Source organism: Oncorhynchus mykiss, chromosome 7 (genome assembly GCF_013265735.2).
Source record: "Oncorhynchus mykiss isolate Arlee chromosome 7, USDA_OmykA_1.1, whole genome shotgun sequence".
Classification (NCBI taxonomy): Eukaryota; Metazoa; Chordata; class Actinopteri; order Salmoniformes; family Salmonidae; genus Oncorhynchus; species Oncorhynchus mykiss.
Genome location: NC_048571.1, coordinates 44,868,359 through 44,882,449, shown reverse-complemented (window position 1 = coordinate 44,882,449; position 14,091 = coordinate 44,868,359). Strand labels below are relative to the sequence as shown.

General features: G+C 41.9%; 1 protein-coding gene and 1 long non-coding RNA gene across 7 annotated transcripts in view; one reads left to right on the top strand and one right to left on the bottom strand.

Moving 5' to 3' along the window:
* The window catches only part of cntn4 (contactin 4), a 178,643-nt gene that overhangs the window by 99,202 nt on the left and 65,350 nt on the right, over nucleotides 1-14,091 (top strand). For all 6 annotated transcript variants that reach the window (XM_021609437.2, XM_021609438.2, XM_036983331.1 and 3 more), the window contains 4 exons: nucleotides 281-484; nucleotides 7,299-7,401; nucleotides 7,737-7,921; nucleotides 11,027-11,166. In XM_021609437.2, the coding sequence (XP_021465112.1) occupies nucleotides 281-484; nucleotides 7,299-7,401; nucleotides 7,737-7,921; nucleotides 11,027-11,166 (632 nt within the window). The remainder of the gene's footprint in view (nucleotides 1-280; nucleotides 485-7,298; nucleotides 7,402-7,736; nucleotides 7,922-11,026; nucleotides 11,167-14,091) is intronic.
* On the bottom strand, nucleotides 3,550-12,256 carry LOC118965289. Its single transcript, XR_005052587.1, has 3 exons — nucleotides 12,172-12,256; nucleotides 10,963-11,123; nucleotides 3,550-3,859 (listed from the first exon to the last, which is right to left on the bottom strand). It is a non-coding gene; the product is annotated as an uncharacterized LOC118965289 (long non-coding RNA).

The window sequence follows — 14,091 nt, the reverse complement described above, 5'->3', positions numbered from 1 at the left end:
TAATTACAGCATATGGTAACTCCTCACACTTGGAACATCATTCATTTTCACCCTAGTGTGTAGCTCTCTGGTGATTGAACCACAACACCACCCACCCGCTACACCATCAAATCAACTCCAGTCTGACAAACCATGGACAAATCTGGTATTTTCTGTATTTTCACGTGATATTATTTTAATAAGAAGGAGAGTCAGCTTGACCCTCTAACCCCTGTGTAGTTTTAGATTTAATTTGATCTCACATGTTTCAAAAAAATATTTTTTTATCCTTTTTCCACAGATCTGACGTTCTCCTGGATTTTTAATGAGTACCCCTCATTTGTGAAGCAGGACACACGTCGCTTTATCTCCCAGGAGACTGGAAATCTATACATCGCTAAAGTGGAGCCTTCTGATGTGGGCAACTACACCTGTGTGGTGACCAACACTGTCACCAAGACCAGGGTCCAAGGCCCGCCGACTCCTCTGGTGCTGCGCAGTGATGGTGAGAGCCAGTTCTACAGCAACTCTACTACAACCCATATCAAACAGTATATTTCTAGTTCACGTGTTCCTTTTCTGGCCCTTGTGCGATTTAATGTGATCAAATATCATCACATTTGAATATCAATTCAATTCAAATGTTGTTTGTCACATGCGCCGAATACAACAGGTAGACCTTACCTTGAAATTCTTACTCACAAGCCCTTAACCAACAATTCAGTTCAATAAACAAGAGTTAAGAAAATATTGACTAAATAAACTAAAGTAAAAAATGAACTAAAAAGTAACACAATAAAATGACAATACCGGGGCTATATACAGGGGGTACCGGTAGCGAGAAAATGTGCAGGGCTACAGTTTAGTGGAGGTAATTTGTACATGTAGCTAGGGGTAAAGTGACTATGCATAGATAATAAACAGAGAGTAGCAGCAGTGTAAAAACAAAGGGGGGGTGTCAATGTAATAGTCCGGGTGGCCATTTTATGAATTGATCAGAAGTCTTATGGCTTGGGGTTAGAAGCTGTTAAGGAGCCTTTTGAACCTAGACTTAGTGCTCCTGTACTGCTTGCCATGCGGTAGTAGAGAAAATACTTGGGTACTGAAGTCTTTGACAATTTTTGGGGACTTCTGACACCGTTTAGTATATAAGTCCTGGATGGCAGGAAGCTTGGCCCCAGTGATATACTGGGCCGTACGCACTACCCTCTGTAGTGCCTTAAGTTCGGATGCCGAGCAGTTGCCATACCAGCTGTATAACTTTTTGAGTTTTGAGTATCTGGGGATCCATGCAAAATCTTTTCAGTCTCCTGAGGGGGAAAATGTGTTGTCGTGCCCTCTTCACTAGTGTCTTGGTGTGTTTGGACCATTCTAGTTTGTTGGTGATGTGGACACCAAGGAACTTGAAACTCTCGATCTGCTCCACTACAGCCCCGTCGATGTTAACCTTTCTGATCTCCCCATCCCGGATCCGGGATCGTGAATACAGACTCAAGCTCATTACCACAACGCAACGTTAACTATTCATGAAAATCGCAAATGAAATGAAATAAATATGCTAGCTCTCAAGCTTAGCCTTTTGTTAACAACACTGTCATCTCAGATTTTCAAAATATGCTTCTCAACCATTGCAAAACAAGCATTTGTGTAACAGTATTGATGGCTAACGTAGCATTTAGCATTAGCATTCAGCTGGCAACATTTACACAAAAAAACAGAAAAGCATTCAAATAAAATCATTTACCTTTGAAGAACTTCAGATGTTTTCAATGAGGAGACTCTCAGATAGCAAATGTTCAGTTTTTTCTGAAAGATTATTTGTTTAGGACAAATGGCTCCGTTTTCTGCGTCACGTTTAGCTATGAAAAAACCCCTGTATCCAGGATTGTGTAAATCTATCAGCAAGCTCATTAGCATAACACAACGTTAACTATTCATGAAAATCGCAAATGAAATGAAATAAATATGCCATCTCTCAAGCTTAGCCTTTTGTAAACAACACTGTCATCTCAGATTTTCAAAATATGCTTCTCAACCATAGGAAAACAATCATTTGTGTAAAAGTAGCTAGCTAGCGTTAGCATTTAGCGTTAGCATTTAGCGTTAGCATTTAGCGTTAGCATTAGCGTTAGCATCCAGCACGCAACATTTCAACAAAAACATAAAAGCCTTCAAATAAAATAATTTACCTTTGAAGAACTTCTGATGTTTTCAATGAGGATACTCTCAGTTAGATAGCAGATGCTCAGTTTTTCCAAAAATATTCTTTGTGTATTAGAAATAGCTCCGTTTTATACATCACATTTGGCTACCAAAAAAAATCTGAAAATTCAGTCCTCAAAACGCGAACTTTTTTCCAAATTAACTCCATAATATCGACTGAAAACATGGCAAACGTTGTTTAGAATCAATCATCAAGGTGTTTTTCACATATCTCTTCATTGATACATCGTTCTTGGACACATGGTTTCTCCCCTATATCAAATGGAAAAGTACGAGCAGCTGGCAATTGCGCACCGAATTCCACGCAGGACACCAGGCGGACACTTGGAAAATGTAGTCTCTTATGGTCAATCTTCCAATGATATGCCTACAAATACGTCACAATGCTGCTAAGACCTTGGGCGAACGACAGAAAGTGTAGGCTCATTCCTTGCGCAATCACAGCCATATAAGGAGACAATGGAAAACAGAGCTTCAGAAATTCTGCTAATTCCTGGTTGATGCATCATCTTGGTTTCGCCTGTAGAATGAGTTCTGGGGCACTTACAGACAAAATCTTTGCAGATTATGAAACTTCAGAGTGTTTTCTTTCCAAAACTGTCAAGAATATGCATAGTCGAGCATCTTTTCGTGACAAAATATCGCGCTTAAAACGGGAACGTTTTTTATCCAAAAATGAAATAGCGCCCCTAGAGATCTAACAGGTTAATTGGGGCATGTTCGGCCCTCCTTTTCCTGTAGTTCACGACCATCAAATCAAATCAAATGTATTTATATAGCAGAAACCCAATCTAAAACCCCAAAACCCCAAACAGCAAGCAATGCAGGTGTAGAAGCACGGTGGCTAGGAAAAACTCCCTAGAAAGGCCAAAACCTAGGAAGAAACCTAGAGAGGAACCAGGCTATGTGGGGTGGCCAGTCCTCTTCTGGCTGTGCCGGGTGGAGATTATAACAGAACATGGCCAAGATGTTCAAATGTTCATAAATGACCAGCATGGTCAAATAATAATAATCACAGGCATAACTGTTGAAACTGGAGCAGCAGCACGGCCAGGTGGACAGGGGACAGCAAGGAGTCATCATGTCAGGTAGTCCTGAGGCATGGTCCTAGGGCTCAGGTCCTCCGAGAGAGAGAAAGAGAGAATTAGAGAGAGCATACTTAAATTCACACAGGACACCGGATAGGACAGGAGAAGTAATCCAGATATAACAAACTGACCCTAGCCCCCCGACACATAAACTACTGCAGCATAAATACTGGAGGCTGAGATCATCTCCTTGTCTTGCTCACATTGAGCGAGAGGTTGTTGTCCTGGCACCACACTGCCAGATCACTGACCTCATCCCTATAAGCTGTCTCATTGTTGTAGGTGATCAGTCCTACCACTGTTGTGTCGTCAGCAAACTTAAGGATAGTGTTGGAGTCGCCTTGGCCACTCAATCGTGTGTGAACAGGGAGTACAGGAGGGGACTAAACACATACCCCTGAGGGGCCCCCATTTTGAGTATCAGCGTGGCAGATGTGTTGTTGTCTCCCCTTACCACGTGAGGACGGCCCATCGGGAAGTCCATGATCCAGTTGCAGAGGGAGGTATTTAGTTCCAGGGTCCTTAGCTTAGTGATGAGCTTTCTGGGCACTATGGTGTTGAATGCTGAGCTGAGACAAACAAATTGTAATTGAATTGATTAACTGGTATTTCTTCATAGGTTTCTAACTGAGGCCTAAACAGTTGGAGTGAAAGATCTGCTCAAGGCCATTCAAGAAGAAGAAAAAAACTAAAAAACTAAAAGTAGGACAGTGATTTTAAAGGTCCAATGCAGTCATTTTATCTCAATATCAAATTATTTCTGAATAATTAAGTACATTTTCTGTGATTGTTTTCAATTAAATTGGTAAAAGGAAAGTAGCAGAGAACAATTCCTCAAGATAAAATTTTGCTAGGTCTGTCTAGGAGTGGTCTAAGTGGGGAGAGGAAAACTGTCAATGAGCTGTTATTGGCAGAGTTTGAGACTCCCTTTCTTAGTAGTCTATTAACTAATTTACCACATTGTGATGTCACCATGGAAGCCCAAAACTCCATCCCACCAAAACAAGCTGAAATTTCAGGTGCTCTTTTCAAACAGCTCTTACACTAAAAAGGCATTGTCATAATTTTCACAATTTCACAGTATTATTCCAATGTCATAGTGTGGAAATATAGACACCCAGAGGTCAGTTTATTAGGTACACCCATCAAGTACCGAGTCAGATCTCACTTTACCTCCAGAACAGCCTGAATTCTTTGGAGCATGGAAACGTTGCTCAATTAATATCAGGAGACTTAACGTGTGCCAGAAAAACATTCCCCACAACATTACACCACCACCACCAGCCTGTACTATTGACACCAGGCAGAAACGTGGGGCCATGGACTCATGCTGCTTACGCCAAATCCTGATTCTGCCGCCAAATCCCGATTCTGCCGCCAAATCCTGATTCTGCCGCAGCATGATGCAACAGGAACTGGGATTCGTCGGAACAGGCTATGTTTTTCCACTCCTTTGTCCAGTGTTGGTGATGGCGTGCCCACTGGAACCGCTTCTTACTGTTTTTAGCTGATAGGAGTGGAACCCGGTGTGGTCTTCTGCTGCAATAACCCATCCAGGACAAGGACCGATGAGATGCCGTTCTGCAAACCACTGTTGTTTCTGCCTCGTTATTTGCCTGTTTGTGGCCCGCCTGTTAGCTTGCACGATTCCAGATATTCTCCTTCGACCCCATCAATGAGCTGTTTTCGCTCAAAGGACTGCTGCTGACTGGATGTTATTCGCACCATTCTCTGTAAACCCTAAACACTGTTGTGCGTGAAAAGCCCAGGAAGCCGGCCATTTCTGAGAAACTGGCACTGACTATCATACCACGGCAAAAGTCGCTTCGGTCACTCGTTTTGCCTGTTCTAACCTTTCATTTAACAGTAACTGAATGCCTGAATACCGGTCCGCCTGCTTTATATAGCAAGCCATGGCCACATGACTCACTGTCTGTATGAGCTAACCATTTTTGTGAACGGGGTGGTGTACCGAATAAACTGTCCACTGAGTGTATACAACACAGGTAAATCACGTTTTTTTTGACTGCCCTGTGCCTTTAAGGAATACAAATTAATTCCAAAGGTTAATTAGCTGTTTCTTTGCAACTTTAAGATAACCCACTCGCCAATGGTTTTGGTGCTTCAGGCTGGCCTTATCAAAGGCTCTCCAATGGAAAGGTCATTTGTCTGAGAGTGATCTAATTGTTGGCTTTCTTGTCCCAGGAATAATTATCTCTCTAACTAATGTTTAACACCATGCAGGGATACAATTCTGTTATGTATGATATTTTCATGGTAGAGTATTGTAGTTTTTAATACTCCTGACATTTCATCTATTGATTGTGAACCATATCTAGCAAATATGTCAGGTGCAAGTACAGCAAACTATAGTACCTTATGCTAGCATGAAAACCATTACTAACTACTAATTCATCCCTCTTAGATATGAACATGAGTAAATGAAGCCTCCCTGTTGAATATGGTCTTTAAGACAACTACAATTGGTTGAATCAAAGGAAACATTTACTGCATGTGTAGTCAGTCTATTAAATATTGCCACGGGTAGTATCGCAGAATTACAGTACATTACACTGAATGTATCTAAGCAGTCAGGCGGGAATTGTTTAGATACAACACTCTGCAGAAGCAGCAGCAGCAGCATTTGACGGTTAGGTTTCCACGACAGTGGATCTCCAATCGTCTGGAATCACTACTTCTAGTGCATGCTATGTTGTAGGATGCCGCATGAGAAGGCATCATTGTTTTTATTTCATTTCTAACTTTTTTTTTTTTTTTTATCAACGCACCAGACCTGCTGAGATGCCAATAATGAACCCTCCAGAGTCGCACAGGTCACATTAGCCTGTGTCCCCTCCCTAAAGGTCATGGTATGAGAACTGGTTAAACACGATGGTGTTCTCAGTTTGTCTCTATGAGACATGCTTCCTTTTGATGTGTTTTTTGGACTCTCTGTTTTCCCATGCATTTCTATGGGCTAATAGCAGGAGGGCTAAATTCAATGTTTCAGATAAAATGATGATAAAATGATGATGCTCATAGGCACCCGAGTGATGGAGCAAATGGAGCAGCTGCGTCCCCACCTTCAAAATAGGTTGCAATTTTCAATGATTATCAATGTTTGAGCTAGACTGTATTAAAATAGACATGTCACGTTTCTATATTTTACTTGGCATGTCAGTTAAGAAGAAATTCTTATTTACAATGACGGCCTACCCCTAACCACAGTGGGCCAATTCTGGGACTCCCGATCACGGCTGGTTGTGATAAAGCCTGGAATTGAACCAGGGTCTGCAGTGATGCTCCTACCACTGAGATACAGTGCCTTAGACCGCTGCGCCACTCAGGAGCCCAGAAATGGAAGGAATATCATTTTCTTGAATAGAAAGCGACAGGCTGAACAATTGAATAGGTCAACTATTCTACAATGGGGTTGTCTGATTCTGCTGTTGCTTACTTGTGTTGTTGTCTGTGGAAAATTAAATATGGACAACACATGTTTCATTATAGAATGAAACATTAGCATAACCAAAGGTACCAGGTCTCAGCTCCGCCTGGCTCTCCTTTGGATCATAGGTGGCGGGTCTCGGACCCAGCAGGACCCAGCCCAGCTGAATCCCTGGGTATGAGACCATTAGAGCCTCGTCCAGCGCTCTCATTTACCATGGCTGATAGGCCCTTGGATACCTGGCAGTATTATAAAATGGAGATACGGATGAGAATGAGCTTTCACGGTCAGTCAGGGAACCTTCCAGATAACACTTGCCTCGCAATATCAAGTGCTCATTTGGGCTGAGAAACCTTTGGAAATGTGATAAAGGATTGCAGATAAAGAATAGCAGCAGCAATGAGAAAACCTGTTAGTGGCTTTCCACAATAACCACTTCTCAGATGTATGATGGTAATCGCTTTTAGGACATATGTAGGAAACGACATATCAGCAGTTTCCATGTTGTTGTTTTTTTTTTGTTTGCCTTCTTGTAATTAGTTGTGAATTTCTCTCCTCAGGTATAATGGGTGAATACGAGCCAAAGATCGAAGTTCAGTTTCCAGAGATTGTCCATGTAGCCAAAGGATCAACAGTGAAAGTGGAGTGTTTTGCATTAGGAAAGTAAGTATGCTTTGGGCTTGATGAAACAGGCACACAAATACATGAAAAGCAGAAGGTTATTAACAAACAGCATGATAGTATTAATGTTTCACTGCATGCCTCCAACCCTGCCCTGATTGGGGCCGGGCTGCAAATCGGAGAATTCTGGTACAGTTGGGGCCGTGTGAGACTCCTCCTGGTTCACTAGCTGAGTGATGTATGCCCTACTTGACTTTTTTCTGTCAAATCCACTTAATCCATATAGGTTAAGTACAGTGGCGATGTTACAATGATTTGTGTTTGTATGAACATGCTACAAGGTTTCCCTACCTCTCTGCATTTACTCTTCCCTCCAGCCCTGTCCCCTCCATAAACTGGAGGAGAATGGACGGAATCCCCTTTTCTAGGAAGGTGGACGTGAGGAAAGCCAGTGGCGTCCTGGAAATCCCCTATTTCCAGCAGGAAGACGCGGGCACATACGAGTGTGTGGCAGAGAACTCCAGGGGGAGGAACACTGTAAAAGGAAAACTCTCTTTCTACGGTAGGTGATCCTGAACCACATGAATATTTGAACCAGGGATGGCTTCATGTGTCAGTTTCGCTTAGACTGAGAGGCATCAAACGGAGACCTTACTGGGTTTAAAACAGCGATTGGTAATCAACTGCGGCGCCGCCACTTTGCATGGGGGAGCATCGTTTTAACAGCGCATCCCAAATGATTAAAGCCCCGGTGGCCAATATGCCTTTAATATTTTGATCCAGATTAAAGCAGCGATGATGTGAATGAGGAGACCTTGGATGTGACCTTGTATTGGGCTCCAACAGATGGCATCATGATTGACATCCAACTTAACTGGAGATCAAAGCTCTTATACTGCATACTTAGACCAGGGCCACATATACCCCATGAATTATCTGCAGTGCAGCATCTGGATGAAGCGGATGGGGAGTGGTGGCAGGTCGTCTAGCGGTTAGAGTGTTGTATCAGTGACTGAAAGGTTGCTGGTTTGAATCCCCGAGTTGACAAGGTGAAAATTACTTTTTGCTAAATGGCAAATATACTGTAGTAGTTTGCTGAATATGTCTGTATTATTTGTGGCTAGCCGTACCACTGACATTGATCTCTCCCTTCTGGACTCTTTCTATGCTGCATGCCTAAGGACCCATTTACAAGAATAGCTCGTCGGGCTCCATGAATGTTTTCTTACACTTGTTGTTTAATTGCTTATATTCCACACCATGTGAATCTCTCACAGATGCTGGAAAAGACTAAAAACTAACAGGGCTGGCTGGACTAATGATATGAAAGTATGTTCGCTATGGTAGCGGCAATGAGATACAGCACAGCTGTATGCATTATAAAATGAGGTAATAACAAAACCAGCACAGCAGATGATAACAGTCGTACGTCCATACAGATCATCTATTTTAGTATGGGTAAATATTTATGATATATTTTACAAATTACTCATTGTCTGCGCTAAAAAGTTTGCCATTATTTACAAGGTGTCTCGCTAAAAGCTCCCTGCACCTCTCTGTAATGGAACCCAGCAGCAGCGTCGCTCTGGCTGTGAGCTATGGGGGATGGTTTGTCCGAATTAGCAGCAGGTCTGCCCTCTTTTGATTCTTCTCTCTCTCTCTCTCTCTCTCTCTCTCTCTCTCTCTCTCTCTCTCTCTCTCTCTCTCTCTCTCTCTCTCTCTCTCTCTCTCTCTCTCTCTCTCTCTCTCTCTCTCTCTCTCTCTCTCTCTCTCTCTCTCTCTCTCTCTCTCTCTCTCTCTCTCTCTCTCTCTCTCTGTGATAAAATATATCTGTATTCTTATTTTGAAGTCCCTTGGAATTAAGCCTTTGAGACATTTGTCAGCAGTGTGTGAGAATCAGGGAATCGATAAGTGTATCTCGTGTACATCGCTACAACCTGCAGTCACAAAGCTGCGAAAGCCTCAGCTTTCTGCCAAGGAAAGAGCTGAAGGCATTATTTAACTCTGAGAGTCTGCTGATCACTGTGTCCTTAGTAGTTAGACGTTAGTGCTTTAATAGGGTTCTGCACGTCTTGTGTTTTAACAAGGTGAATGGTAATTATCCTTTCATGTCAGTCGAAGCTACGTTCAAATGAATGTCTGTTGTTTTGCTCTTGATTGGAGAGAGCATTTTGGGATGACATTCCATCTGAATGTCATCTAAAAAGTAGCCTAACTAATTAAATACAACTAACTATGCATATAGACTTCCATTGGTTTCTCTATTTTAATCAACCATTTGCCTCTGCAGTGTATTTAATACTTTCCTACAGTAAGTAGTATCCCAAGATAATGCCATGAATATAATGCCATGAATATAAAAACCCTGTGTCAGTTTCACTCTGATTCCCCTATCGCCTATCTCCAATCTCCCTCTTTGCTTTAGCTGGTTGATTTGAAATGTTTGGGCTGATTGTGTGAACACTGGGCCTGATGCAGCCGAGGATGGGCTGCCCGCTTTCATTTGGTGGTCTGTGACTGAGAGTCGATACGTTCACAGTGGCTGAAGGATGGAGTGACAGAGGGCTAAAAACAACAACAACAAAGGGGTCCTGAGAGGTGGAGAGGGTGGAGCATGACCACTAGGCTTCTCTCTAAGATTGCGCTGGCATGGATGTGATGCTAAATGACTGGTGATAATGGAGTCTCAGAGTACCTCTCTCTGCTATCTCGTCTAGGGGCACTTCTGTCCAAAACACACACTGGCTAACCTCTTAATACCCAGACGCACACACAGACCCACAGACCACACAAACACACCCGCTCTCTCTTTTTCATTTGTTTCCTATGTCTCTCTCTCTCTCTCTCTCGCTCTCTTTCTCTCTCTCTCTCTCCTCTCACACACACATGCGCCACATCGAATACACACAGGAGGTATGGGGATACATTTGCAATTGCTACTGCATTTCTAACTGTTTCATCTCAAATTTCTTGGAAGCAAGCTGAGCTGAAGCAGGAACCCAATTAGAGTTGGATTTGTATGTACCATTACAGAGAAGTCACCTCAAAGGTCAGTCGGGGAGTATGGCATTAGTCAGATGCTGCGTAATGGAAATGTATAGTGTGCCATTACTCTTGTCGTGACAATGACCTGGTGTGATAGAGGATGATGGCGGATTGACCTACACATCATCCACAACACGGAGAGTTACGAGGACAGTAAATCTGAGGGTTTATGTTCCTTATTTCCCCCCTTGCTAATTTGTTAACCAGTCATGAGTTACTTGGAAGCTACTGTAGGAATCAATAAAGCTCCTGTATAATTCCACCATCATTTACTTGAATGGTTTTTGGTAGAGGTATTTTATGGCAATGTGCTTCCCACCCATGTATACACTAATACATCTGGATTGTTTTGTTCACTGTCTCAGCAGCACACATAACCTAAAACTAGGATAGTCATATACCATTTATGCCATTTACTGTATTTTTGGGTTCTGTATTTTTGGGTTCTAAGTCAATTTGCAACGATACATAACTCATTATAATCTCAGCGCAGGATCAACTGTCTAGGATTTCAAAATACTCCACATTGTTCTTGAAGTTAGAGGAGTACAGGCTTACCTGCGAGAAATGGGATCTGTATGAGAATGTTCTAATTCACAGCCATGTTGTTTTGACCATGCAGCCCCTCCACATCTGATAGAGAAACCCCAGGATGTGCAGAAGCCCATTGACGACTCTCTGGTGTGGGAATGCAAGGCCACTGGAAAGCCCAAGCCCTCCTATAGGTGGATGAAGAATGGAGAGAACCTGGAGTCACTGGAGGTTAGATCTACATAGGGTTGCAAAGCTACTGGTCATTTACCAAAGTTACTGTAATCTTTGGTAAATGTGGTCATTAACATGCATGGCAATTTATGGTAACTTATACGTGAATGCTTTTTTAAATTTATATAGTATAGCATTTGTCATATCTGTGTCCATATTGTCCATGCGTTTCTACTAGGTAGACCATATGGTTCAAGAGAAAATAGCCTAATAAAAAAGCATCCAATCGAATTAGTTTCAAATAAATCTGCAGCTCGTACAACTATTGTATTACTTCACAACTGCCTCCAGTTCGGCGCCAAAACATTTACAACAAAGACATATTGACAAAGTAAAAAGAAGTGTGTAAAAAAATATAAAGGATATTTCCTTGGTTGAAACCCTCATATGAAACAGCGATAGTATTCACTAAGTTGATGGTTTATATTTAGGAGAATGTTTTACAGCTTTGTCATTCAAATGTTTATTTTAAAATGATCTTATTAGATTTAGTTCTATTTGGCATGTGACAAGGCCACACAGACAGCCAGAACTAGGAACAGACACCTGTAATAATCTGAAGCACCCAAAAATACCACTAGATGTCATCTGATAAAATGCCATATATTCCTTGAAAGTTACCAAAATCCTGATAGTTTACTGGTAAACTTTTAAAGTTTCCAGTGCCCTACTGTAGTTCTGCGTTTAGCTCACAGTGGAGTGAATTGGAGCTGATTCAGGATGATACAACAGATAAATGCATTGTGCCTAACAGACATTATTCTCATTTCACTGGCATACCCAATGCGGCTAGTTTTATGAACTTCAATTACTGTAATAAACATTGTACTGACAAAGCAGTGTATTTCCTGCTTGGCTTGTTCAGCCTCTCTTTCCCAGTATATGAGTCCCTGGTGCACTTGGTAGTAAAAACAATGAAATCTAAACACAATTTGGCTAGATATCACCTTTATTCCCCAGAGCATGGCTTTAAACTGTTCAGTTCCCCAGAACACCACTTACCTTACAGGATTTACAATATCCTGAAAGTGTCTACTAAGCTGGTTTGTTAAAGGTAGACGCAGTGAAATGACGTTGCCACGAGCAGCGCCGGAGATATTGAGATGAGCGAGATGCAACACTTCGCTCTCACAAAGTCACAAACGGTATCTGCGCATGTGCACGGGTTCGCTTCACGCTGTTACAGCGTGGTAGCCAGGGCACCAAAACAGCAGAGAAGTTGAGCCTCGCGCTTCAACGCTCTTAGTTGTTGCGGAAGTTGACCCACTATGCTGTTTACCTTCTGCATCTACGTCACATCCCTGAGTCCACCTTTAAGAGACCAAACTCCAAACAAGCAAACAATTGTATGCTTGTCTGAGCGCCATTATATATCTTATTATCTTATATATCTCTTCCCAGAGTACAGTCATTAATCCTGTACCACCAACGGAGAAAAAGGAGGTTAGCCCTTTACAACCACACTGACATCATCTGAAACACATCCTAGATTTGTTTTACCCAGCCCCTTATAAACACACTGACCACAATGCATCCTGGGACCTCCTGTACCATGTCCCCTGTGCTACAGTATGTGGCCAGGTTATTTGCTGGAGATTGATGGTGGGCACTCAGGCACAGCTTGGACGTTAGAAATAAGCAGACTTGATGTTAATTTTCTTAATTACACAAAATGTTCACAAACAAAACAGACGGTATTGATCAATCCTTCAATGTTATATATGTAGTAGAAATGAGAGGTACGGGCTCATTTTATTGTTACCAGAGGCAGTGCTCCAAACAGCAGCAGCAGGCTCTCTCTCTTTCCTTCCCCCATAAAGGCAGATTAGGGTTGCCTTCAGCTGTGCATAATTAACAATCTGTCTAGTCATTGCATCACATTTGATTAAAAACCTTTGCAAGGTCTGCTGGAATGGTATGATTTGTTCTCTCAGGTGGTTAAGGAAAGAACTAGAGTAGGTAAGAGTTACCCCCTCCCCCCCCATCTGTTTGTCTCTATGAAAGAGGGATACGTTTCCTTAGTTGTTTTTATCACTTTTTGCAAGCAGTATTTTCATACCATCCCACTCGGTACAGATGTCAGTTCAACGTCGATTCCTCGTTTGTTCAACGTCGTTTCTTTGAAATGACTTGGGAACAACGTTGATTCAGCCGGTTCGTTTTACACGGATAGTTTGACTGCACAGATTTGGGGAACCATGTGTATCTGATGCCTCTGAGTGTACAATATCTGTGGTAAAAGGTTAGACACATTGACGGTGTTAATTCCCATGGAGTAGGATTTCCTTAATATGGACATAATAAATGGGTGGATTAGCAATACACTTCGATAAATAGATGACTCAAGCAGAGGTATTCCATTGTTTGAAATTTCACCATCAAATAGTGCAGCTTCATCAATCTAATAACTAAAGGTCATTGATGGAAGGAGAGCAGGAACGGGGAAGATGCACCATTTGTAGTGATTCATTACAGTAAATCAATGGGGACCTTTTCTGATTCTCCTGCACATTTGGACATTTGAGCTGACTGCAATGGCTTATGGCTTAATTTGTAAAAATGTTTTTACTTCCGGTAAAACTTTCTTTGGATAATCCCAAATAGATTGTTTGTAGATGTTCAGTAGATGTTTTATAACTGTCAACAACATTCCAACTAACTACAGTATCTACTAACCCTTGACCTAGCCCTAACCCTAACCTTAAGCCTTATCCTAACCCTTAACTTTACCCTAACCCTTGCCCTAACCTTAACTCTTGCCCTTATTCTAAATCTAAACCTAAACTTAACCTTTCCCTTAGCAAGCAGTTGCTTATCAGCAGATAATTTGCTGATAGTATGACCATCTGTAGATCATCTATATGGGACTATCCAAATAAAGTGTAACCTAACTTCCCAAGTTTGGTCAGTAGTTAAAGTGCA